At 36.7% G+C, this 17,123-nt stretch overlaps 1 protein-coding gene across 15 annotated transcripts in view; it reads left to right on the plus strand.

The window, feature by feature from the left end:
- Positions 1-17,123, plus strand: part of WNK2 (WNK lysine deficient protein kinase 2) — a 363,168-nt gene that overhangs the window by 132,389 nt on the left and 213,656 nt on the right. For all 15 annotated transcript variants that reach the window (XM_074283635.1, XM_074283637.1, XM_074283636.1 and 12 more), the window contains one exon: positions 102-955. In XM_074283635.1, coding sequence (XP_074139736.1) covers positions 102-955 — 854 coding nt within the window. The remainder of the gene's footprint in view (positions 1-101; positions 956-17,123) is intronic.

Consider the following 17,123-nt stretch of genomic DNA (forward strand, 5'->3'; position numbering starts at 1 on the left):
GGCTGCGTCAAAGAGAGCGCCGCCGCCGCAGGTGACAGGCTGGGCTGGGAAGTTCTCCCATCCCCCTCGCGTTCTCACCCTTCCCTCTCTGCGCCCTACAGAGATGGACCGCGATGCCGCCGGGAGAGACCACCCCGGAACGCTGATGGAAACCCGGACTGAGGCCGGCGGAGACGCTCAGCCGGGGGGTAGCGGCGGCAACGCGGATGGTGAGGAGCCCTCGGCTGCAGCGGAGCCCAGTGCCCATCCCCGATCGGAGAAGATGCCCGAGCCCAGCGTGAATGTGGCGGCTGCTGCGGCGCCGGCAGCGGCGGCGGCACCCAAGGGCAGCCGGGCACTTCCGAATAGGTGCGTCAGGGACCCCAAGCTGGTGCATCATCGCTTCCTGCGGCGCAGCGTGGTGGACTCGGACCAGGAGGAGCTGCCCGGTTTGGAGCCCCCGGAGCCGGAGCCCTCTCCGCAGCCCCCTCAGCCCCTGCGCAAGGTCCTGCTGCTCTCCAAGACGCGCCGGCTCATTGCGGAGCGAGCTAAGGGTGTAGGGGCGCGCGCAGCGCCGGAGCTCCCGGGGACCCCTCCGCCACCAGCAGGTGCCCCGATCCCCGAGGCTGCCCGTGAAGCGAGCCCAAGCCCCGGGAGCCAAGGGGATGGAGCTGCCGTGGCGGGCGCAGCAGCGTCTTCGGCCGCGGAGAGCAGCCAGGATGTGGAGAAGAAGGAGGCCGCCACGGTGGCGGCTTCGGCGGCCCCGGCGGAGGTGAAATCCGAACCCGGACCCACCAAAAAAGAGGAGCCCGAGGAGGAGGAAGAAGATGATGAAGACGACTTGAAGGCGGTCGCCACCTCCCCAGACGGCAGGTTCCTCAAATTTGATATTGAACTGGGTCGGGGCTCCTTCAAGACAGTCTACAAGGGGCTTGACACCGAGACTTGGGTAGAAGTGGCCTGGTGTGAACTTCAGGTAATCATTTTGTACTTTGCATAGCGTGGTGGTCTAACCCCATTTCTCCCCACCCCCACCCCTTCCGGCTTCACCCCTTTCCCGTACACCAAACCCTCCCTCAGGTAGTTAATTGCTTGGGCATCACACAGCTTAAGGCCTGGTTTGTTCGATCTGTGGGTTAACTGGAGAGCTTCCTTAAAACCACCTGCATTTTTCCATTCCTTGACATTTGTGAGAGGCTGTGTGTGTGCACAGTATAATGCCTTTATATGACTTTAGTCCATTGTTAAATCTGTAGCCCCCTTTTCTTTCTGGGAGAAAAGACTCCTTTAGGCCATAGGTTCAGTTTCTGCTTGGGCAATGTAGTTTCCTTGTGATAGGAGTTACTGAATGACAAGTCAGTTGCTAGGGAAGGAGTGCCACCTGCCATATTAAGCTAGAAACTTCTGGGTTTTTAGCAATGATAATAGCATCATTCTTTGTTTAAAAAAAAAAGTAAACAAAAAAAACTAAAACGCTAGAATTTTAGCTGTGAATTGTCGATGAGAAAGAGTACCTTCAGAGGCTTGTCAAAACATTATTTAGCATTAGGGAAACCAGGTGCCAAATATATACTCCTAATTGTAGTTTTGTTTTTTTCCCCCCCCCCTGGAGGTAATCATGATGAAGTAAAACATTGAAGTTGGAGAGTGTTAAGGCCATTGGTTCATTAAATGAATTCAGAAATTCTTGAAGCTCTTGAAACAAAATCAAAGGAAATGTGAGTTTAAAAAGTAAGGGCCATCCTTTGCCATGAATTTTTCATAGGTTCGCCACACATTGGCCCAGCCTGCTTAGTGTGCTATAGGATTATATAAACTGCAACATGATCTACTTAAGGGGCAGTTTTTGGAGGCCTTGGGGTCTGATTGTCTAAATCTCCATTTTATCAGTACCTAATAAGAAAGAACTGCAGCCGTCAGTCATTCTGCATTTTTCCTAGTCTAATTACCCCTGGGGTTTCTATAAAGTATTATTTGAACTGGGATCTAGACCCCAGTGACACAGAGGCAAAATGTTAAGCTTCAAGAGTGAATTCCACATCTGATGCAATGCTCAAGTAAGATAGTCCTTAGTGCCATCTAGGCTAATTTTCGATAGCTTTGCAGACAACTACTTGGGTACCAGAAATATGATTCAGCTATATCACATCAATCCCTGTGTCATCTAGGTATGTTCCTGGAGGGAACCAAGATGTAATTGGGGAAGTCTGTCTAATTCAATTACATTGAGATTCCAGGACTTGGGTCTTTCTCTAGAAACTTACAGTTTTTTAGTTTCTTTACATCTCGATCTTTTTCAGGTTTTGTTTTTTTTCCCCCTTTTTCCATACAAATTAATGAAACTGTCTGGAATTGGGGGCGAGGTGAGAATTAGCCCTATCTGTTCTACCTTAGCTTGTATGTACTGCTGAGTTTAGAAGCTGCAGAGCTAGCCAGTTGGAAGCTGGACAGGAAAAAAGGGGAAAAAAGTCAGGAATGCTGAATTGTTAAGGAGCCCAAGCAAGGCCTAAGGCAGCAACTCACCAGTTCTTTGGTAAGCAGTAACTTTGGCTGGATGAGAAGGCAGGTCAGAAAAGAAAAACTTAAAGGAGAAGCAAAAGAGTCTTTCCAGAAGAACTTGTATTATTTTAATATTGGTGATTTCTGAACTCTTCCTGCCTTTTTTTTTTTTTTTTCATAACCTCTCTCCCCCCCCCCCCCTTTCCCATGACTGACAGACATTGTGTTATAGGCATTGTGTTTACAGAGAATAGGTACACAGTCAATTGAAGGTTGAGTTTGTAGGTTGTAAAACAGATCTGGGTTCATGGAGGATAAAGTTCAAAAGGTATAGAGCATGCAACTAAAAAAGTGGCTAGATCCTTTATTTAAAGAAACTTTTAACAAAAAATAGCCCGCCATATTTCTAGATGTCTGAAGGAAGATGTTAAGCAATTTGGAGGTCATAAGTCCAGTGCCCTCGTTTTATAGATAAGCAGAGGCTTAAAAGTCATATAGGTAGTAAGGGACCTTAAGACTGCTTGGTCAGAGCAGGAGTAGTTAAGGGATGTGGCTAAAGTCATGAAGATAACAATTGGCAGAGTTCAAAGGCTAGGTCTTCTGATTCCAAATCCATCTCTTTTTATATTGTGTAGACCCTTTAAAGCAGAAAGTTTAAAAGATATTTCAAGGTCATTTTTTAATGAAAGAAGCATACCCTTGCATTCTTTATTAAAAAATTATTATTTTTTTTTGCATTGTGAACTTAAGAACCATCACCTAGGATTCTTGAATAGGTGGAAAAACAATAGGGTGGTAGTACAGATTATAAAATATTTCTGTGCCTGCCAGATGCTGTGTAAAGTCTGAGGTATAGTGGTTGCCCTCTAGTAGGTTCAAGATTTAAAACTGGGAAAATGACGTGTTAAAAAAACATAAATATGCCAACAAAAACCATCCTACCAAATAAGGTGGCTAGGATTAATGCCAGATGAGAAGTACACACAGGAAGTTTTATTGGAATCCAAAGAAGGGATAGTTCAGTTCTGCTGGGTTGGTCAGGGAAAGATATTTTTTGGAGGAGGTGGAATTGGAGTGGAGCCCTAAAGGAAGGTAAGGAGGGTGAGAGAGAATTTTGTGTTTGGTCCTGGAGATGATAGGGATCTATTGGAGTTTATTGAGTAGGGGATTGACATGATCAGACTTGCCCTTTAGGAATATCACTTTGATGAATGGAGATAGACGAAGAAATGAGGAAAGACTTGAGGCAGACCACAGGCTGTTGTAATAGTCTGGGTATAAGGTGATGAAGGCTTGCACCAGATGGTAGCAGTATCAGAAGAGAGAAAAGAGAGGTACTGAAAAAGTGAAATTGAGAGGCCTTGGAAATAAGTTTGGATATGGGGATGAGAGATCCATGAGTAGATAAGACCTTTTTGAGTGGAACAGAGGAAAAGTTTGCTTAGGAGGGTAATAGGAGATAAGACTGGAAGAGCCTGATCCTGGTGAGCTTAAAATGTTAACTTAAGACATTTTGACTTTTATCTTTTTGGCAGTGGGAAAGTGTTTGAGGAGAGGAACAACATGGTGGAAGCAATAGTTAGAGGTATGAATCTGGCTACATCACAGTGGATGGGAGAACAGTTGAGGCAGGGAATTCATCTGAAAGTTTTCTGGACTCTAATGAAGGTGTTAAAGAGTATTGGCAGTGGAAGTAGGAAACAAGACAGATGAGAGCAACCTTGTGCAAAAAGGCTCAAAAGGACTTACTGTTTGGCTGTGGAGAGACATCTTCGTCACAGATGTCTTTTAAAAACTCAAGAAACCAAGCAAATGGTGCTATGGTTGACTAGACTAAGGAAGTTAAGAGAATGAGCTCTTTTTGAAGGAAAGATGATGAATTCAGTTTGGATGAACATGAGGTGATGGGAAAATTTTTTGGTGGAGTTTACTTTCAGGAAGCTAGAAATGAGAGGTGGAGGTAAGGGCCCAAACTATAGGTTTGAGGATCATAAGCATAGAAGGTGATAGTTGGAACTTAGGAATTTTTAAAAGAAACTTTGTTTTATACACATATTTAACCTATATGCTTGCTATCTTGGGGAAAGGGGAAGCCTAAGAGAGGGAGGAAGAATTTAGAACACAGTTTTACACAAAGGAATGTTGAAAATTATTATTACATTACATGTATTTAGAAATATAAAATGCTATTAAAATATATTTTTAAAAAGTACTTAGGATCAGTGATAAATATTGGTTATAATATTGATTAGGGTGAAGGTCAAATGGCTACTATTGATGCAGTAAAAGACTTTTCTTTTAAAATTGGATTGCAGATAGTCTTTCTGCTCACTAAAGTCTTTTACTGTTTTGTAGTTTTTCAGATTTAGAGATTTTGTTGACTTAAATATAGATCAGTGAATTCCAGATTGCTTCTCTTCCCCCAGAGCTTTTAATCTTTGGTCCTCCAGAACATTCCCATCTATAATTATTCTCTTCACATTTTTTCCAACCATTCTTAAGTTTCTCATTTTTCCACAAATGGTTGACACTTTTGAGGAGTAATCAGATTTTTAAATTATGAGTGAAGAGTGTATAAATGTATTATGTGTATGTATGTAATATATTCCCTTCAATTCCCTAAATCAGAAAGGAACCAATTTTTGTGCTGAATTAACATTAATACAAGTATAATGATAATTCTTTTGTCCTAGAAATAAGTTTTCTGTATAACTGTTTATTTTTTCATATACCTGTAGCTTAACCTTAAAACTCTGACTGCTTAAACATTTGGAGGATATATATTCCCTTTCCACTTATACCCATCCTTATTTAAGTACAAGACATTGAATGTAATTTAACCATTTGTTGACAATCCAGGATACTCATAATTATTTTTCTGTTGCATGTGTGTTTGGGGTTGCCTTTGGCAGGCATAGAAGTGAAGAAGACTGCTTGACCTTAAAAAAGTCTTCAGGCTTTTATTTAGTGTGTTCTTTAAAAATGCATTCTATTGTAATTTATTTTAGTATTGACTTATGAAGAAAAAGAAATTATGCATCCATCTTTGTTAGAATAATGCTAAATATGAGGAGAAACAGGTTATGGGCTTATGACTTAGGGCTTATGAGGTTATACTTGGAGAACAAGATGTGAATTTTTGAATTTTTGTGTATGATCTCTCTTTAGACTACTTAGGCACTTTCTTTTTTTCCTTTTTGGCTTGCTTCCTAGTTCTCTTTTGTGAAAAAGATATAGTGCAAGTGAATTCTAAAGTGAGATGTTATTATAGAAAGAAATGACAACTAATCTTGAAATAGGGCCAGCAGTGGAAGCTTAAAAAAATCAGAGATCACCTGTATTCTACAATCACATACTTAGTTGGCAGTGAGTTGTAGTGGTTAAAGTAGGATCTGGTGTAAGAAAGATCTGAGTTCAAATTCCATTTCAAACATTTACTAGCTGTGTGACTCTTAGAAAGTCACTTAATTTTTCTGAACCTCAATTTATTGGATTTGAAGGCCTCTGAGGTCCTTTGCAGTTCTGAGAAGAGTTAAGTCTATCATAGTTGATCATCACATAATCTTGCATGTACCATGTTCTCCTGGTTCTGCTTACTTCACTCAGTATCAGTTCATGTGAGTCTTCCCAGACTTTTTTGAAATCAGCCTGCCTCCCTTGCAGTTCTAAATCTGTGATGCTATAACTGGACCTTCTTACAAAGAACTCCATTTCTCAAGCTTCCTTGTATACCTCAATTCCCTTTACCTCTTCCTTCATCTTTCCTTTCAATCTACCTATTGCCTTCATACAAGGGTAGTATTATGGAGAGAACATATTAGCAATGTAACCTTGGTCAAATCAAATGATATGACCCAAATATGTCTGGTTATGTTGACTCTACCTATGTCACAAAGTTTTTGAGAAAGCACCATAAACTAAGTGCCGTCTAATGATGCACTTTCTGATGTACAAGAAAAGTTGTGATTTTAAAAAATGGATTACTTTTGCAATGAGAATTCCTTTCATCAAATCAGATCACAAATTCTCTAGTCCTTTGGAAATAGTTTCAGGGGTTGCTTTGGCCAAAATTAATCAGTCTTCTGCTCCTTAGCTTTTCCAAACATAGTGCATTGGTTCCTCAGGTGACAGACACACATTTTGTTGCCAGGCTGGTACTCAAGAATTTTCCAGCTTGGGTAGGACTTGAGAGAACTTGTCTTGCTAGTGCAGTCTTGGAGATCTCAGGGTCACCTCTGAGCATTAGATGAAGACTTTCATAGGGATGAGTGGTTTTATAATAATAATGATAATAATAATTATTATTTATTAGTAATTACTATTGTAACTTCTAATCTGACATGTTTAAAGGAGTGGTTTCTGGGACCTCCAGACTTTTCTCCTCTTCTCCCTTACTTCAGATATGGGAAATAGTCACCCATTGAGACTGATAAGGGAAAGAAATCTTTCTTGATGACATTATTTTGGAACGTGAATATCAAGCTCTAAATTATTCAGAGCATTGATGCATTATTTCAGCTTCTTGCTTACCTTGCATTTATAGTAACGCTTAAGGTTTGCAGAGCCCTTTTGTATGTTCTCTTTGATCCTCATTTGCTCTTTTAATTGTAAGTAACCATTTATTTGTCACCAGTTTACAAGTCTTGCGTAATTCACCACCAAACAAGTAGGTGAGGTTTCCAGGACTGCTTGGTAACATCCTACTTGCCCATAAAAACAAACTCAAATTTTCATTGCTGTCCCACTTTCCTGTTCTTCTTCTTGTTTTGTTTTTCTTTCAAAACTTCTGCCTGCTTGTGCTGTTAATATTTTGTTTGATGTTTATTGGTGTTTAGTACCATCTTTGGGTGAATATAGTTAATCTAATTCAGCTTCCTTTGGACTTTTTCTCTGCCCTTTGACTAATTTCTTTCTGTCTCACTTACTTTAGCTTCTGGGGTGCTCTTGTTCCCTCTTCCCACTATTACCTCACTAGTTCAGGCCCCTATCATGTGGACAATTGAAATGATACCCTGACCTCATTTCTCCGACCTATCCTTCACACAGTTGCCAAAGTAATCTTCCTAATGCATAGATCTTATGAGATCACAGAGGGGAAAAGTTCAGGGGAAAATGCCTGCCTATCCAAACTCCCACTGGTTTGTTCCTGCCCCACAAGGTTCTTCCTCATTTGTACTCATGCCTCATTCTGTATTTATCTTTTGTCTCCTCTACCACCTGAATTGTCATTAGTTCTTGGTTCCTTTTCTCTTTCTCATGGGTATTGAGGTAACTTTTCACTTCTCAGAGGAGAATGTGATTTTCAGCATGATTTTGTGATGATATTGCGTTATGCTGGATTTCCTCCTCTCTTTTCTTTTTTTCTTTTTTTAAATTAAAGCTTTTTATTTTTTATAATGCGTGAACAATTCTTCAACTTTAGCTCTTGCAAAACCCTGTGTCAAATCCCACCCCCACCCCCTGCCTTCCCCTATACCCTCTCCAGATGTCAAGTAGTCCAATATATATATTAAACATGGTAGAAATATATGTTAAATCCAATATATGCGTACATATTTATACAATTATCATGCTGCACAAGAGAAAAAGTGAAGCAAAATAAAATGCAAGCAAACAACAACAAAAAGTGAAAATGCTATGTTGTGAATCACACTCACTTCTCACAGGCCTCTCTGGGTGTAGATGGCTCTCTTCATCACAAGATTATTGGAACTGATCTAAATCATCTCAGTTGAAAAGAGCCATGTCCATCAGGGTTGATTGTTAGATAATGTTGTTGCTGTATATAATGATCTCCTGGTTCTGCTCTTTTCACTCAGCATCAGTTCGTGTAAGTCTCTCCAGGCCTCTCTGAAATCATCCTCCTGGTCATTTCTTACAGAACAATAATATTCAATAACATTCATATACCACGATTTATTAATCCATTCTCCAGCTGATGGGCATCCACTCAGTTTCCAAATTCTTGCCTCTCTTTTCTTCTCTGTCACTTTTGCTAACTCTTCCTCTTACCTTAAATATAGGTAATTCCCCCAAAGATTCTGTGCTTGAATCCTCTTTTTTTCTTCACTTGATTATTTTCCCTGATAGCTTATACACAGTAGGTGTCATATTGACTTGACTTTATTGGTTTTTGTAGCTTAAATTGGCCTCTCTGTATAGATGCTCTCAAGATTTATAGCTCCAGTACAGACTTTTTATTTTCTAGTTCTCTACTTGATGCATATCTCACTTAGATTTTTCTATCATTACCTCAATTTTGACATGTCTAAAACAAAACTTATCTCCCTTCTTTCTGCTCTGCCATGATTCAATTGCAATTGGCATTTCCAGTCTTACCATTCATACTTTACTGTTTGAACCTTACAGTAAATTCTTTTTCCAATTCTTTTTCTAAATATGTTTCTGGGCCATTCCATGAAAAGTACCTCTATTTGTACTCTCTTCTGCCTGTACTGCTAATTTTTTCCCTACATCTTTCCCCTTCATATAATAAGAAGGTTGAAACTAGTAAATTTAATTAAATCTATTACACTGGTGAATTTTCCTTCTCTGTCTTCCCATGACAAGTTTGAGGATGAATTTAATTCAATAAACATTCATTCATTCAGTCAGTCATTTAGTGATTCATTAAGCATATAGTATTTGACAGATGCTGGGAAGAAGAAAGAAGAAGAAAATGGAAAAAAAGTTTCTTGCCCTTTAAGAGCTTGCATTCTACCTAGGAAATATAGCTTGTACACAGATAAATTACATTCTAGACAAGAATGGAGAGAGATACTATTAACAGCTGGAAAGAAAGCTTCTTGGAAAAGATGGTCCATGAGTTAAAGCTTAAATATAAGTGTTCTGAGAGGGAGGGATAAAGGAGGAATACATTCCAATCTTGTAGGTAGGGGATAGTGTGTGCAAATTCAGAAAGGTTAAATATGTGTATGGGGAGAAGCTCTTAGAAAAGTTTGATTGGAAAGTAGACTGTTTAACGTGGTATACTAGAATTAGAACTGAAAATTCAGATTGGAGTCACGTTGAGGAGGACTTTATACAAGAAGCTGGTATGGATCATGACATCTCTAACCCAAAGTGCCAAGTTTCCCTAACAGGAATCACCAAATCACACATTGGAATCCTATTTGCTTATATTTTTTCTAACCCATGAATAGTGATTCTATTAGTGAGATTATTGAGAAATAAGACACTGAATGAATTTTTCATTAGGAATAGAGGTGATTCTCTCAAGTGTATTCATTTTCATGAAAATATTTTGATCTCAGTTTGTCCATTATGATTATGTAGTATTTTATTGTCTTATTTATGCTGTTAAGTGTGAGTGCTAACAAAGGAATTGGGTGAAACCATAGAACTTGAGGGGCAGCTTGTGGTTCGGGAGTCAAAAAAAGCTCTAGTCCTGACCACCCCATCCAACTGTACAATCTCAGGCAAGTTCCTTTAATGCTCTGTATCAGTTTTTAATCTTAAAACGCTAGATTGTTTTCATTTTTCCATTCCAAGATGATATTTATATGTGATGAAATGGGAAAACCTTTTTGACAACTGACAACATCTTTTCTGTTGGATATTTTACTTTAAGGGAAGCTGAGATTAAGCTGAATATGGATCCCAGGATTATGTTTATATAGTCAGAAAATGCTGTCTCTGATATCCTTTGGCTCTGCTATATAAGGCCTTTCCTTATCTCAACATCCAGTTGCTAGTACCTCTAGTCTGATGGCATCTTCTATTTGTAATGCATATATTTATATGCATACCTGTTCTTATCACTTATGCCTTTTTATAGAATGTATCATTCTTGAGGAATTTTGTTATTGTCTTTCTGTTATTGGTACCTTGCATGGTGCTGTGCTGAACACTTAGTAGGCACTTAATAAATACTGTAGGATAACAGAATTTATCTTGAATAGAGGAAGCTTAAAGGTCCTAAAATTCAACTTCCTATTTTCTAGATAGTCATGGATTTTTCCCCCTTTGGCGATCTTCTGGCAGAAGTTGGTTAACTATTTGTTGAGACTTTAATTGCTGGGATTCCTTTCATGTACTAGTTGGACTAGATAGCCCCTAAAGTCCTTATTCTAAAAACTTGTATAATTGTGATAATTGAGAAAAGTGAAGCAGACCCAGGTAAGAAAGTTCTTTTTAAAGAATTAGTATTAGGGGCAGCTAGGTAGTGCAGTAGATAGAGCACTAGCCCTGAAGTCAGAAGGACCTGAGTTCAAATTTGGCCTCAGACATTTAACACTTCCTAGCTGTGTGACCCTGGGCAAGTCACTTAACCCCAATTGCCTCAGAAGAAAAAGAAAAAAAAAGAATTAGTATTAGTGTATGTTAATATTTATACTAATGTATATATTAGTATTAGTGATGTTGTTACTTGACATTCACAACAAGATTGTGTCACCATTTTTTACAGGCAAAGAAACTGAGGTTGAAAAAGATTGAGACTGACCTTTGTCACAGAGCAAGTATATGTTAGAGGCAGATCATGAACATGGATCTTGACATGTGTAGAAATATATGTATCCTGCTAAAGCACTTATAAAATAAATAAATATAATCTTAGGGCTTCCTCTTAGTTTCAAGGTTGCAATGTCTTCACAAAAAGTTCCTTAGTACTGTAAGTTTGAGTATATTAGAGTGTAATTTTTTTGATTTGTTGTGATGCATATCACCACATAAAACACCAAATAAATGAATAAAATAGGTTAGTAATTTAGAAGTAATACAGATACAATATATTTATGCATGTAGATTGCTGTCTTCATTAGGGGCCTTTACCATCACTATACAACTTGATGCATTGATAAATTTTCAATTCTAGATAATAGGTTTTAAAAATACACCACTTTGAGAGAAGACTGTGCAAAGACAGCAGAATAAAGCAGAAAACTTTCAGCTCTCCAACTTTCCTCCATAAAAAAAGACAGACCATTGCCTCAGAGAAGCAGAAATAAACAAAAGTCAGAGAAAGCAGTTGTTTTAAGACAACCTTAGAAGACTAGAGGAAAAAGCTGGCCTCCTAGGGCAAAAGTTTAGCCTGGTGTAGTGCAAATACTTCAGGCCAACTCTGTGGAATAAACAAACAGGGAAGTAAGGGATGGGGGATTGTTGGAGTTTAGAGACAACCTCAGCCTTAGAAACTTTGATTTCCCAAGTTGTGCCTGTCTGTGAGAATGAGTGAGGGTCTGACAGCTGAATAGATCTTCCAGCATCGAGGGTAACAAGCACAACTATTGACCAGATGAATTGTGGTTGGATTGCTGCTTTTGGGAAGAAAGAACTAGTGTATATATATATATATATATATATATATATATATATATATATATATATACCTGTTGAGTGAGATAGTAAAGGGTTGAGGACTCTGCTGGCTGTGGACACTTGCAAGAGAGCATAGTCCTTGGTTTTAGGGAAGAGAGAGCAGCTGTAGTTAGCAGCTACCAGAAAGACCAAAGAGAGTAAGATTATTTTCAGGACATCGTGGAAGGGGCCTCTAATCTAGCTTCTGGGACAGACCTCAGAAAGTAAGAAGGACCTAGGACTTGGGCCATACCTTGGGACTAGAACCTGATCATACAACAGCTATTAAATACAAATTAAAACAACAACAACAAAATGAAAATAAGCAAAGGAGAAGGAACCTAACCATAGATAGCTGCTATGGGGATCAAAAAGATCTGGCTGGGTTCTTATTCAGAGGAAAATGATGGAACTAAAAAAGCCATTCCCTTTTCAAGGAGAAATGTCAGATGGTCCTAAGCATAAAAAGATTTATTGGAAGAGCTTAAAAAAACAAATAAAAGAGATTGAGGGAAAATTAGGGGGAAAATGAAACAATTCAAGAAAATTTTGAAAAGGAAGTCAACCACTTGAAATAGAGAATCAAAAACTTAAGAAAAAAAATAATTCCTTGAGAACCAGGCAAAGAGAATGATGTTCTAATGAGACAAAGAAATAATTTTTTAAAGTTAGAAGAAAATGTGAAACTTCATCAGAAAAATAACTGATCTGGAGAACAGATCAAGGAATAATGTAAAAATACTGGAACTATCTGAGAATTATGATAAAAACAAGAATCTTGTTAATATATTTCAAGAAATTATCAAGTAAATTGTCCTGAAATTCTAGAACAAGAAGGCAATACAGATATAGAAACAAAATCCACCGATCACCATCAGAAAGAAATCCTAGGAGGAAAACTTACAGGAATATCATAATCAAGTTTCAAAGCTCCCAGGTAAGGGAAAAATATATTAGAAGAAACAAGGAAAAAAAGTTATATATGATGGAGCTACAATAAAAATTACAGAAAATCTAGTAGCTGTTGTGTTGGAGGGTATGTCTTGGATATATACAGTTAGGGAGTTATGGTTATACAATGAAGTGTAAACTTATGCAGCAAAATTAAGTATAATATTGAAAGAAAAAAAATAGACATTTAAGAAACTCAAAAACTTTCCTTTTTTTTGTGACAAAATCCCCAGAACTTAAGGGAAAATTCAACATATAACATCCTGGGGAAATATAAAGTAAACATTAAGAAACAATTATAAAGAACTCAATGAGATCAAATTCCTTACATATGAAAATATTATCAATTCTTTTGTGACTGTCATTTTTATTTGGATAGCTTGAAAGAACAGCTTGGGCTGAGCTGAATATGATAGGATAAATGTAGGAACAGATGAAAGGGAGCAATTATCTCATACAAATGGGGCTAAAAAAGGAAAAAATCAATACATAAGAAACTAATGAGGGGAGGACCACCCTTATTTTCATAGGGAATGGATTAAAGAGGGAGCAATGTATCAGGTATAACAGTCTTCAGAATGAAGATTGAAACAAAAGGGCAAGGGAGGGATTCTTGGAGAAGTGAGTACGTTAAGTAATAAGGAGGCAAGGACCAAATAAAAGTAAAGTAGAAAAGTGAGGAGTGATAGGAACATCTGACATACTTGCCAAAATATCCACAAGAACTATATGAATATAAACATTAAACACTTTTTATACAAATATAGTTATATTTAAATAATTGAAGTAATACTTATTTTTCATGCGTAAGTAAAGCCAATATTATTTTTAAAAGATAATTTGACCAATTAATCAATTTACTTAGTGCCATACCAATTAAATTACTTAAAAATTATATTATTGAATTAGAAAGAAAATGACAACAAAATTCATTCGGAAGAACAAAAGATCAGTAAGCAAAGGAAAAAAAGGTAAATGAATAGATTCAGTCATATCAGACCTTAAACTATTTTATAAGGTGAGAACATTGTTGAAGTGTAAAGTGGATAATTCTGATTATTTTTCTTGTATAAATAAAACATATATAGCCAAGAATAGAAGGAATGCAGAAAATTGGGGATAAACTTTCATAGACAATCTCTCAGATAGAATGTGATTGAATAGGAATTACTGTGGAGTAGGAAATGGTGAGCTGCTTGATTTAGAAAAACATGGAAAGACCTGGACTTAGGAAGGAAAAGGCTATCCACCTTCAGAGAAACAGATGACAAGTGGTAATAAGCATAATAGTACATTCTTACATATATGTGTTTGTTTATAGATATGCCTATGCTTAATTGTAGGCTTCTTGGACAAGGGAAGGGAAAATAAAGTAAAAAGTGCAAATTACAACAAAAGAACCTACAAGGAAACAAAAGTTGGACAGCTTTGAAAACAATGTGTAGTCTTTACTATATAGATTTTCTTGAAATTGAAATGCTTTATATTGAAATCCTCTGTGTACCTGGCAATGTTTTTGTTTTTTTCTTATTTTGTATTTAAGTTTAAAAACATGAAAAATATACTTCCTGTGCTAAAAATTTCTATACTTCATTGGTTTAGTGAAATATAGATACTTTCTCAAACTGTGCAGGTTACCATCATCAGTATTTTTTCATCCTTTGAGATTCTTGCCTTTATCTTTTCATGAGTCTTCTATAAAGGATCTGCCCAACACTACAATCTTAAGTTTTGGGGCTTTTTTTTTTTTTTTTTTTTTTTTTTTTTTGCATGTTATGCATTTCAGTATAAAATTTGGGTTATCCATTTCTTATCTCCTGATTTACTGAGTCTAACCTGGTTCCTTTTCTGATGTTATATTTCCTGGCTCATCCTTTTTTTTTTTTTTTTTTTTAATTAAAACTTTTTATTTTCAAAAGATGCATAGGTTTCAACATTCACTAAACCTTGTGTTCTAATTTTTTTTTCTCCTTCCTTTCCCTCCACCCCCTCCCTTAGATGGCAAATAATTCAATATATGTTAAACATGTGCAATTCTTCTATCCATATTTCCAGTTATCATGCTGTACAAGAAAAATCAGATCAAAACAGAAAAAAAGAGAAAGAAAATAAAAAGCAAGCAAAAAACAACAAAAAAGTTAAAATACTATGTTGTGATTCACACTCAGTATTGATCATCGTAGTCTTGTTGCTGTGTACAATTCTTTTGGTTCTACTCTTTTCACTCAGCATCAGTTCGTGTAAGTCTCTCCAGGCCTTTCTGAAATCATCCTGCTGGTCATTTCTTACAGAACAATAATATTCCATAACATTCATATATTGTAACTTCTTCAGTCATTCTCCAGCTGATGGGCATCCACTCAGTTTCCAGTTCCTTGCCACTACAAAAAGGGCTGCCACAAACATTTTTTGTACGTGTGGGTTCTTTTCCTTTTTTATGATCTCTTTGGTATATAAGCTCAGTAGAGGCACTTGATGGATCAAAGGGTATGTACAGTTTGATAGCCCTTTGGGCATATTTCCAGATTGCTTTCTAAAGTAGTTGGATTAGTTCATAATTCCACCAACAATGTGTTAATGTTCCAGCTTTCCTACATCTCCTTCAACATTCATCATTCTTTTCATATTAGCCAACCTGAGAGGTATGTAGTAGTACCTCAAAGTTGTTTTAATTTACATTTCTCTAATCAATAGTGATTTAGAGCATTTTTTCATGACTAGAAAGAGGTCATACTTTTTTATGCACACAAAACATGTTGGAAAAATATAGTTGTGAGTAAAGAAATGAGAGACCAAAGGATGGTGGGAACCTCCTAATTTTGTATTGTGCATAATTTTCTCAAGAAGAGAATAAATCATTAGATACATTGAGCACTAAACATCACCAAAAGTAGAATAGAAAAGAGACAACTATGGGAATCATTTGAGTCAATTGTGTGGAGTCCAGTCTTCAAATTATCAGAGCTAAAATACTTAGCATGATTGTATGCTTTACTACTCAAGGTGTGCAGGTAAACTGAAGGCATTTTGACAGAGAAAAATTTTTTGTTGGAAGGAGAGGTGAGAAGGAAGAGCAAGTAGGAGTCTTGTTGACTTTGTACACCCTTTTTTGGGAATGTATCTATTTCCATTCAACCAGTAACCACAAATAGTACCTCAAATAAATGTAAAAATGTAGAACCAGAAATATGTTATATAATATCAAAATGAGTTCTTACCATTATGCAGTATATTCTGATTGATCAATAGAATTCTAATGTTGGGTTGATTTGCTTAGTTTTAGTTTTGCCAGATACATATGGGGATGTTAATTGATCAATTTTTTGAATTAGTAAACAATTGAATCATTTAAGTAACTTAAAAATTATCTAGATGTTTTAATTATGTATCATATTTCAGCATATTAAGACTTGAGTATTTTTTAAAATGTTGATACTTTTTTTTAAAAAAGTACAAACGTTACTAATATTTCCCAATTTTCCATCCTCCTAACTTGTAACATCCTTCTCACTTGTAACAAGAAACTTTAGGTAAAACAGATTCATTGGCTATTCCAATAGGTCTAAGTACTTATAGCACATTCATCATTTGGCCAATACCTCTGTGCTAGGAAAAGACAGGTATGTTTTATCATTAGTTTTGGGAAGTTAATATTGATTATTGTATTGATAGCAGTAATCTAACATCCATTTTTTTTTCCTTACAGAGAAAAATATCTTTGATAGAACAAATTCTATTTTAGCCTAGATTCAATAGCTTAATAGTTTTTCTTGAATTTTCATTGTAAGAAATTTTCAAACAAAATTCTTTAGAATAATTTCAAATGCTTCCCTAAGTAGCTGACTTCCCTTTCTACCTCACCATTATGTTATTTTTTTGTTATTATCTTAATGTTGACAATTTTCAAAACCTTGCTGATATCTAGTTGGAAAGCTTTAATGACATTTTTCACAATAAAATTTCAATATGACAATTTTTTTTTTTGAGGGCAAGGAGGGGGGATATTGACAGTATGAAGGTTAAAGAGATATATGAAAAGGGAATTATTAGCCAAAGCTTTTATGAGCTTGTGATACCTGTTTTAGTTGGTCCTTTTTTATTTGTTTATTTTTGTTCAAGAAACTGGCTAACCATACATTTTTACCATGTTAAACATATATTAGATTACTTGCTATCTGGGGGGGGGGGAGTAAAGGGAAGGGAAGAAAAATTGGAACCCAAAAGTTTTGCAAGGGTTAATGCATATGTTTTGAAAATTAAAAGCTTTAATTTAAAAAAAAAAAAGTAACTTACTTTCCTTTCCTTTTTTTCCAGTTCATGATTCTGTATGATTGGGGTTTTGTTTTGTTTTGAAATAAGTGTCTGAAATCTTTTGC

This window comes from Sminthopsis crassicaudata, chromosome 1 (assembly GCF_048593235.1).
Source record: "Sminthopsis crassicaudata isolate SCR6 chromosome 1, ASM4859323v1, whole genome shotgun sequence".
Classification (NCBI taxonomy): domain Eukaryota; kingdom Metazoa; phylum Chordata; class Mammalia; order Dasyuromorphia; family Dasyuridae; genus Sminthopsis; species Sminthopsis crassicaudata.